General features: G+C 41.7%; 1 protein-coding gene across 1 annotated transcript; it reads left to right on the forward strand.

The window, feature by feature from the left end:
* Positions 1 to 1,782: 1,782 nt before the first annotated feature.
* On the forward strand, positions 1,783 to 10,086 carry ANKRD40 (ankyrin repeat domain 40). Its single transcript, XM_064728724.1, has 5 exons — positions 1,783 to 1,931; positions 5,042 to 5,190; positions 6,162 to 6,638; positions 7,482 to 7,663; positions 8,908 to 10,086. Exons 1-5 carry the CDS (start codon positions 1,810 to 1,812, stop codon positions 9,046 to 9,048), a joined length of 1,071 nt encoding a protein of 356 aa, XP_064584794.1. The 5' UTR covers positions 1,783 to 1,809; the 3' UTR covers positions 9,049 to 10,086.
* The last annotated feature ends 202 nt before the right edge of the window (positions 10,087 to 10,288 follow it).

Raw genomic sequence — 10,288 nt, forward strand, 5'->3', positions numbered from 1 at the left:
AACTATGTCCTCATGTGCCATATTCACACATTTTTCAAATGCTTCGAGGGATGATACCACCACTTCTCTGGAAAGCCTGTCCCATGCTTCACAGGTTGAGGGAGAATAGAAGTCCTGCATATGTAACAAAAATCTTAGTCTTTGACCTTGGAAGCAGTCCACTTTGTTTTCTTTTCTAGATGTTACTTTGTACTCAATATATACTGAATTTCACATAGAAATTGTCAACTATTTTACAATTGCTCAACATAATTTTGAATGTCCTAAGTACATACAACTAATTAAAATTTGAATTATATAATATTTTTTGAACCGCTTGAAGCCAATGTTCATGCTGATCCTGTAAAACAGGCTTAGACTGACAGCAACTTTGTTCAGCATCACTGAGGGCTTCATGCAAGCACCAGTTGTTATCTGAGGAGTTTCCTTTTGGAAATGTCTCCCTGATGCAGCACTGTGAGGCACCTTGAACTTCTTTCAAGCTTTCCAGCTTGAAATGATTTAAAAACCCAACGGAACGGTTGAAACAGTGTGATTGAAATCAGTGTAGCACAAGATATGGTATGAATTTTCAGTCAATATCCTGCAGTCTCGGTTTGGGGATGGAAGGGAAGGTGGGGTGCTAATGCTGGAAACTGGGGCAAAACTTGGGCTGTTTCAGTTTCTTTGTAATGTTCTGATTGCATCAAGGAAACAAACAGGTACACTGGAGACCAACTACCCAGAATTCCCTGGCATTCTGCCAAGGCTGCACAGAGCAACCTGGAATACAAAAGTCTGAGTGAAGTTTGAAATTATTATTTTGACTTTTCATAGTGGTAAAGTTTTTACTGACCACTCTGTAACTTGGATTAGGACAAATCCATGACGACAAAAATCAGCTTTTCAAACCAAACCATGAAAATGGCAGGAATTACCTATAATCTTTCCAGTTGCTTTGCAGACAGATAGTGCTCTTTATTTTACTTATGTTTTTTAGGGATTCTTTGACTGCTGAGAATGCACAAAGATGATAAGAGTTTCCTCTGCAGGACAAGAGGGTGCCCCATCTCTGGAAGTGTTCGAGGCCAGGCTGGGTAGGGCTTGGAGCAACCTGGTCTAGTGGAAGTTGTCCCTGCCCATGGCAGGAGGTTGGAACGGGATAAGTGTTATGTTCCTTCCCAACCCAAATCATCATCATCTTAAAAATCTCTTCAGTACCTCCTCATGGAGTTACCAGGCAAATCCAGTTTTTTCTGAATCTATTTAGCCTCTTTAGCAGAAGATTTTTGCACAACAGTGGTTATAATAAAGTTCTTCTTTCCTTGAGTAAAACCACGGTATAAAATTAATCTTATTTAAATTACCACAGACACTCAGTGAGCTAGAAATGTGGCACACCCCTAGAAGTGTCCAATACCAGGCTGGACGGGGCCTCTAAATAACCCGGTGTAGTGAAAAGTGTCCCTGCCCGTGGAGAGCGGCTGGGGCGGGTGGAACGAGATGATCTTAAGGTCCCTCCCAACACTTAACAGTCGATGATTCCATAATTCACTCTAGGATAAATCGAGAGCCCGCAAAAACAATCAGCAGAGCAAGAGACAGCACATAACGATGCCTCTGTATGTCATTTCAACAACGTTTACCCGGGACTGCCCGGTCTGGCCCGTCCCCGGGCAGCGGCCGCGCCCCGGAACCGGCTGTCGGGGCCGGGTTGTCACCGGCAATAGTGTCCCCCGCGCCGGAGCACGGCGGGGGGAGCGGCGGAGGCGCGGCGCGGCCGCGGGAGCGCGGAAGGCGATGCGGGAGGCGGGCGGCGGCTGCGGGGAGATGGCGGAGCGGGAGCGGCAGGAGCGGCTGAGGGAGGCGGCGGCGCTCGGCGACGCGGAGGAGGTGCGGCGGCTCGTGGAGCTGGGGGTCGGCCTCAACTCCCAGAACGAAGTCAACGGATGGTAAGGGCGCCCCCCGCACCCAGCCTCCCGGGGAGCTCGGCCCGGGCGGTCCCGTGCCGAGGCTGCTGTCCATTCGCTCCGCACGTGAAAGGCGAGGCGGGGTGAATTGAGGAGGAAGGAAAAGGTCGGTCCGCCTCCCAATACTCTGCTATGGAGCTGTCCCTATTCCGGAGAGGATAACCAGGGTCACAAACACGCGTCCTCGCTCCACCTCCTCCCCTGTCTGCCCCTTCTCTAGGTCATTGTGGACTTACTTGGTAGTGTTGGTTTTGATTTTTTTTTCCCCAGCCTGAGACGGTGTGGTCTGTCAGAACACAAACCTCAGCTTTACATGATATTGCCTAAGCAGAAATATTTATTATTAACTCAAGTTTGAAAATTACTTTCTCTTTCAAGCAGGGAACTTGTTCTAGCGATGTATACAAACACTTGGGGATTTGGCATCTCGTTTAGATCCACCTGAGGACATTAAAGAGGAGGCTGTTCTGTAATACACACTTGTACAAGTAACACTGTAGACATAAACACACACATAATTTTATTTGAAGGAAGATTTTCGAGGGAATGCTAAGACATTTTTGGAGACTGTTTTCTGCAGGCTCAATTCAGCCTGTATTTACTGTGCTGTTTCATGCTTGAAAATATCTAAAAAAGGGGAAACAACTTTTTACACGGACAGATAGTTATAAGACAAGGGGGAACAGTTTTAAATTAAAAGAGGAGAGACTTAGATTAGATGTAAGGAAAAAATTCTTCCCTGTGAGTGTGGGGAAGCCCTGGCACAGGTTGCCCAGAGAAACTGGCTGCTCCTGTCCTGGAAATGTTCAAGGCTGGTTTGGACAGGGCTTGGAGCAACCTGGGAGAGCGGAAAGTGTCCCTGCCTCTGCAGGGGGTGGAATGAGATGAACTTTAGGGTCCCTTACAACTCAATCCATTCTAGGATTCTATGACATTATAATTAAAAACAGGAAAAACAAAATTAGGAAAGGAGCAAGACATTTGAAGATGAAAGTTCAATCAGCAGTTTTGAGAAGGATGGAACACTTAACCACTTGAGCTTTAAACTGTCATTAAAATTAAAGCTTGTAAAAATACAACTGATTCAAAGGATGCTGAATTATCTTAGTGAGTGAGATAAAAACCAGCCTGTCATCGGAATGAGTTTGTGTCTAAAACTGGAATTGATGAAATAAGTCTTGTAATAAAATTAATTATATTTAAAAATAATGATCTGGTAGTATTGGAATAAGGTTCCAGTATTAGCGGATGGAACGTGCCTGGGCTCGTCTGGCTCTTGCTGCTTGACCAGAGGCAGCAAATGAGGTGGTTTCACCTCAGAGACACCTTTGGCCAGCTGTATGTGGCAGCTGGCGCTTGGAACAAGCCCAGGCAAGCAGGAACTCAGGTTTTACCTCTGATGGAAAGGCTTTAGGCGAGGTGAAGAGGAAAAGGAGATGGATTCTGCCAGAGGGTTAAATCCAGAGTTTTATTCCAGGGTCACAGACATCTGAATCTTGGTAACAGCTCCAACAGAATCCCGACGGCGTGGTCCCGTGTCTTTGTAAGCCCGGGGAAAGGGGGAGGGAAGGGGAAGGTGTGCCACCCACCAGGTGGGAGGGGGAGCCTCAGGGGACAATGACACCCGGACGGGCCAGTGACCCCAAGGCTGAGGAGCATCTTTTGAACTTCACCAACCAGACTGCCCCTTGCTGGAATGTTAAGATTGACGGGCAGCACTTAGCAAGGGGGCAAGGGGGAGGGGAAGGGAGAGGTTGGCACACCTGGGAAACTGGGATAGCTAAAACAGGATATTGCTTCACCCTGCAGCATGGTAGTTTTTAACCATGGCAATAAATGGATCCTCATTGTTGTTTAAGTTTGTACAATTAAAATTTTTGCAGTGAGCTTCTTAGTATGTGTAATTCTTAGAGGTGCAGAGTACTTATATTTTGGTGAGTATCAAGTCTGTGGGTAGATGGTTCCTCTCTGCACAGGCCATATGGAATGGCTAGGATGAATCCCAAACTGAGGCTGTGCTGTTGAGCTTTACATATCTTCTCTAAAAACTAAACCAGCAAATTTTGTTCTCAATGCAAATACCCCCTGTCTGACTTTGCAGTCTCTTTCTGTAAAAAAACCCTGCCAACCAAACCACCCAAAGTTGAAAAAGCTTTTTGAAAACTTTCAACTGACAGATTTTTCCCTTCTAAGTTTATTTATCTCTGCTTTATTTTATGTAATTCTTAAAAAATAAATAAACAAACTTGGAGAAGGGTTGAGCATGTTCATTTTCCTGAAGAATTTCCTTCAGCTGGAGCTAGAGAATTAAAATGTAAAAGCTAGAGAAGGGTCAAATATCACTAGAACATGGGTAGGAAAGAATGGTACAACCCTATAGCAAGTTAGTGTGTGAGTCTTTAAGTACTTAATACATACACTAAATAAGATCTGAGCACTAAGCAGCTTTTATGTTTCCTTAATATGTTTCTCTAGTCAGAAACTGCAAATAATAATTTGAAAATGCAGAAAAGGGATTAGTTCTGTGCATCACTTACAGATTGCAGAAAATTAGTTGTCCGCAGATCTAAGCCAAGTAATTGCTGATACAGCAAATGGCAACTGGGCAAAGAACTGTTCTTAGAAATGATGCTTACAATATTTTAAATTAAATTTACTTGCCAGAAAGTGCAAGTAGTCGTGCTGGCAGCATTAATTAAAGAGTACATATCCTATGGGGATACCAGTAATAGATCACATATACACAAACACAAGTATTCTAAGTACAGCTGATTCTTTCAAAGATTAAAATATCATATACAAACCTTACTTTCATACTTATTTTTCCAGTAGCCTAAAGACTGTACCCTAAGAAATGATAAATTGAAAAGATCCTGAACTTTGAAAATACTATTGCAGTAAAGAGCATTGGAGCAAAGAGAAAATGGCATCAGCAGGTGCCATTGCAGACTCCCAGTCCAGGGCAAATTTCCAATGAAGTTAGCAACTCAATCCTATTTTACATGCACGTAGAGTGTTCTTATAGGCAGCAAGAATGAGTGGGAACAAATCTGCCATAACTGAGGATTTGACACAGTGTTTTCCATGTGCAGGACCTGTTTGCACTGGGCCTGCAAGCGGAACCATGCGGCAGTCGTGGCTTATCTGCTGCATGCTGGGGCTGACAAGGACATCCTGACAAAGAAAGGGGAGAGGCCAGCCCAGTTAACATCCAAGAGAGAGATCAGGAAGATGTTGGGAGGTAACCTACAGTGACTGTGCCATATGATCATCAAAGATTGGTAAAAGGGTGTTCAAAGCATGTGTGCTCCAATCTTTGTTTTGCATGTGAAGATATTGTGTTTGGATTTTAGTATTTGGACTTGCTTTCTAGAGTGTTTACATGATAAGAAAACAAAGTTTTAAGTAAAGGGGATTACCAATAAATTCCATACCCAGATAGCCAAACTTTTTTCAAAACACTGGAAATTTAGAAAAACTATATTTTCAGGAATGCTGTGTGCCAGGTAGATGCAGTTTCCAGTTTTCAGAAGGACAGCAGGAGAAAAATATCTGTAGGAAGGTCTTCTATGAGCAACACCTGATTTTCCTTATGTTCTATGTTGGATAAATCAAAAATCAGCAGCCTAGATAAATGGCTCATGAAAAGACATCAGTAGAGCATCTCTATCATGCTTTGTAACTGCTGGAATAGAGCAGGCTTTGCTGCTGGAGGTGATAAGTAATTTGAAATGCAGCTGATTAACAACATCTTGTCTCTCCTGTGTACTTCCGTGTCTGGTTGTGTTTTCATTGTTGTCCCTCCCAGCTGTTGAATGGGCAATCCTGCAGCTCTCCCAGTACTGCATGTTCCCTTTAAACTCTGCCTTAATATCAAACAACATATGACCCTTTGTTTTTCGTTGCCTGCAACATTATGAAGATGACAGCATTATTCCACCAGAGACCATGTTACAATATTCTGTACAGATTAAAACAAGCCAAAACAGAAGTACTGCAGTGTTTAGAAGGAATTACCACCCCCGGAATTATTAGAATCAGACTCAGCTTTTATGTCTGTATGGCAACACCTGAGCATTCTGCTTATTGTACGAAAAAAAGACATGGTGCTTCCTGATGCATCTTTTAACCTGTGATGCTTTTAACACTGCATTCCCAAAAATAAGAAACCCAAAATCAGTCTTGGAGAATGTTGTTTGGTTTGTTTTACAGTGGAAGATGAACTCCCTGACTTAAAGCAAGATTCAGATCTGCCAATCATCCCCAATTACCTGGCTAACCCACCTTTCCCATATGTTTACAACACCTTGAGTACCAGCATTCCAGATCCTCCCCTGAATGGGAATCCTTCACACTTGGAACCACAAGACACCAACCCTCCATCCGTACCCGACTCGGACACCTGTGGACGAGCACGAGCGCTATTGCAGCCTGGGAACGCTGCTCCTGAGGCTCCTCCCAACAGGGACATCCCACCCCTGCCTCAAGGGTCTGCTGGGCCATCACACCCAAATCCTGTCCTCCAGAGAGCTCCTGTTTACCAGGGCTCAGTGTCTTGGGGCAGAAGTCCCTCTTTGCCAGCAGGATCCAACCAGTCCCTACCCCAGCAAGGGAACAGCTCCTGCATGGGACCTGTGCCAGCCTTTCAGCCTGTTTTCTTCACAGGAGCTTTTCCACTCAACATGCAAGGTAATACCAAAAGTCTCTTCTGGCTTTGTGTTGATCTTCTGACACCTTGGGCACTGCAGACTAATCATGGGTTTCCAGAGACTTTCAGATTGCCATGCTTAGCCATTTAGGAAACATTTGAAGGGAATGAAGTAGGCAGATATGCTGTTTCTGCTAGAACTGTTATTAAAATATTCATGTAAAATTTGCTGTCTCAATTGCTACAAAAGCATACAGACACCAGGGTAATCTAATTCTCTAAATAGCACAGTCCAAGCTGCAAATACAGATCATGAGCAAGAAGCTAGTGAGCTCAAGAGAACCTCACATGGCTCAGTTTGCACTGAGCTGTTCTAGGATCTGCCTGTTCTGCAGGGAAACTTTGCCTACCCAGAGAGGGAAACCTGGAATTCCAGTTACCGTTAACAATTTTGTTCTTCAAGTAAAAGGCATTCTGATACCATGGGGTAGCAATGCAAAGTGAATTGAGAGCAAGAAATACCAATAAAAGCAATCTTGGATTGCTCAGGAAATTGATAACCAGTACAAGCTGCTGTTAAATCAGCTTAAATCAATTAAAGAGTATTCATACAATGGTTCAGACGTGCACACATATATTGTATTAGATTTGCTATGATTTTTTCATATAGTTTGATGAAAATCAATGTAATTAAAACTGTGGTCATACAATTCCAGGTTTTGGTTTCTGAGTATTCATGTATTCCTACCAGTGACACAAACGACAATAGAACATAGAAATACCTGGAAGTTGTTATAGAGACATTGTTTCCAATTTCTTTATACTATTATAATACCTATTATACTATAATAATACCTATTAATGTGACTTTTTATTTCTAATAGAACTGGTGCTTAAAGTGAGAATACAAACCCCTAATCTTAGAGAAAATGACTTCATTGAAATTGAACTGGACAGACAAGAACTGACATACAAGGAGCTGCTCCGAGTGAGTTGCCATGAGCTGGGTGTGAACCCTGAGCATGTCCAGAAGATCAGAAAATTACCAAATACAATGTTAAGAAAGGTAAGAGCTCTACCTTTTGAAGTGCAGCAACTTAGAAAAGAGATTTTAGGTTACTGGTACAAAGGAATAATTTTTTGGTCACCTGCATATGCCTATGTTGAAAAAAAAAATCAACCAAAAATGAAAAATCTCTGCTCAACTTGCAACACTCAGCACTTGTTTGGGATTTCTTCAGTAAAACGGTTCTCAAATTTCTTGAGCACCTGCTTTCATCATCATTTGGTGCTGGACCTGTTAATACCTGATTCTGTGCCTCTGTTGTACAATTCAGTACAACACAACACCGCTGTGAGCTGCCAACAGCATTTAAAAGGCCTGCAGAGCTCAACCAAGCTCTGTGAGTTCAGCAAGGCCTGGCTGCAGTCCTTGCACATAGGTGTTTTTCAGGGTTGCTCTGAACATAACTGTCCTTCCTTTAGTAGCATTTACCCTGTAGCCAACAGAGGAGGGACCTGTTGGCCTGTTTTACCAACTCATCACGGACCTTTCTTTCACTCTCAAATCCTTATAGAGTATTGTTGGCATCACTCTTGGGGCAAATCTGATTAGGAACAGATCCACAGACTTCACTCTGCTGCATCTTCACTGACTATAGGATGTCTTACTCTGTGTTAGTCAAAAAGTGGAGGAAAAAAAAAAAGACATAAGCAATTCTGTCACTTTCCAACTTTAGTTATTGTTTAAAGAACTTTTTATTTTCATCTCTAATCACTTCAGGCTCTCTGGTAGGACTTCAGGACCCCTGTTATTCCTGCAGTGACACAAACCTGACTCTGTACTGCTGTTGGCAGCAGAGAACTGCTGCAGGGGCTCAGAGCTGGCCTTGCTGGGTAGCCCTGAAGAAAGCCATGCAGGCCATGAAGGTCCACGTGCAGGACCTGCTTGGGTAGATGCAAGCTTCAATTCATCAGCTTGCTAATTCATGCGAAGAATTAGCAAGGGGAAAAAGAAAAGGATTTGGGTGCCATGCAGTGGATCTTGCAAATGTAATCCTACTCATCACTTGCACTCACTGTCAGTGTTGCATTCCTTCTAAAAATAGACTTAAGGGAATAGTTGAGTAAGACCCTAGAGTAAATACAAGATGCAACAGGATATTTGCTTTCCAGTTCACTGTAAAGAACTGTCATAGTTAAAAATAAATACATACCTTGTGTTAGTATGAGCTTATTATTTTAACTTACCTCTGCAAAATTAAAGGACACTAACACTATCACCTAACTTCTTATTGTATTTGTTTAAAGGACAAGGATGTTGCAAGGCTACAGGATTTCCAAGAACTGGAGCTTGTTCTAACAGTAAGCGACAAAAACTCACTTTTCAGAGTCCCAACACTTTCTGAACAGAGTGGGTATAACAAGAAGGCATCAGAACTTACGTACTAATTAAGGAATAAAACAAAGTATTTTTATCTTTTGCTTTACAATTATGTTTGAAAAACAGTACCTATAAGGGCTAATGATGTGAAAAAAATCTATTTTGTTAACTGTGAAATAAACTGAAGTGGTTATGCACATTTAAAACTTCTAGTTAATCTACAAACAGTGAGTCTGGTATAAAAGTAGCTCAATGCACAGGAAGTATTGGTAGAAGTATCTGTTAATGCAACACTTCCTTACAAAAAGATAATTAAATACTGCAGAGTTAGAAGCTCTCAGGGAAAGGCTTACCTTAAGCTGTTCTAATAATTTGTTTGCTATAAAATAGCAGAGGTACTCAAGCTAAAGAACCTGCCATGAAGCTGATTTAATATTTCTACTGAGTCCATTACCATCAATATTCTCTTTTTAGATCATGTTTATTAAGTCCTATCTTACTTAGAGGGGAAAAAAACCCAGAAGGGTTTACATCTATGGAAGCACAAAACTATGTCAAGTTTAAATTCTATCAAGTGACTTATAGTGATTTCTTAATCCCTGTTTACATTTTCCCCTATTTCTCAGGTTGAAAATAAAAGTGAGAGTAATTGTCCAAATAATAAATAAGCTGTCAACCAAAATCCCTTTTAGGGAATTTATTCCCTGTTGTCTGTTAATATATACATGAGCAATTGACATGTAATGGCATGTGCAATTAAATATACTATTTTTGTTACTGTATTGACATTTCTTCAATGCTGATTTTATTTGCCCTTTTAAAAGCACATAAAATGTAATTTTATTTTCCTTTGACTTCTACATTCCTGAGAAAAATTGCATCTTGACCTATAAAGTTACCTGTGTAAAAAGAAACTAGTGAAGTACCCAGGATTTTCTGGGGCTGATAGCCAAACTTGATGTTCCTATGCAATGTATTTTCTTTTTTTCACTGTGACTTGTGTTTACCCATGCAGTTTACTGAAAAGAAAATCACAGTTACTTAAAATTCAGAGTTTGACTACTTTGCTGTGAAATTATTGAATAAAGAAATTGAAAAGTATATAAGAGCTGAATTTTATCTGATTTTTTTAGGATTTTAGTATTTAGTCGCTTGAATTTGAGGAAGAGTTCTGCTCTGCTAGGCCACATGAAAAGCAGGTGCTATGGATTAGATGAATAAACTAAAGTATGAGATATAACAGGCAAATAGAATGTACCAAACTGGTCCATTCACCTTCCCCCCAGTTTCTTTGGAAACTACAGCTGC

Source organism: Zonotrichia leucophrys, chromosome 18 (assembly GCF_028769735.1).
Source record: "Zonotrichia leucophrys gambelii isolate GWCS_2022_RI chromosome 18, RI_Zleu_2.0, whole genome shotgun sequence".
In the NCBI taxonomy this organism is placed as follows: Eukaryota; Metazoa; Chordata; class Aves; order Passeriformes; family Passerellidae; genus Zonotrichia; species Zonotrichia leucophrys.

Bases quoted from the DNA above. Each gene is read 5' to 3' on its own strand.
- ANKRD40 (XM_064728724.1), top strand. From the start codon at position 1,810: ATGGCGGAGCGGGAGCGGCAGGAGCGGCTGAGGGAGGCGGCGGCGCTC. The intron at 5,191-6,161 runs GTAACCTACAGT...TTTGTTTTACAG, and splicing joins GATCAGGAAGATGTTGGGAG to TGGAAGATGAACTCCCTGAC. The intron at 6,639-7,481 runs GTAATACCAAAA...TATTTCTAATAG, and splicing joins TTTTCCACTCAACATGCAAG to AACTGGTGCTTAAAGTGAGA.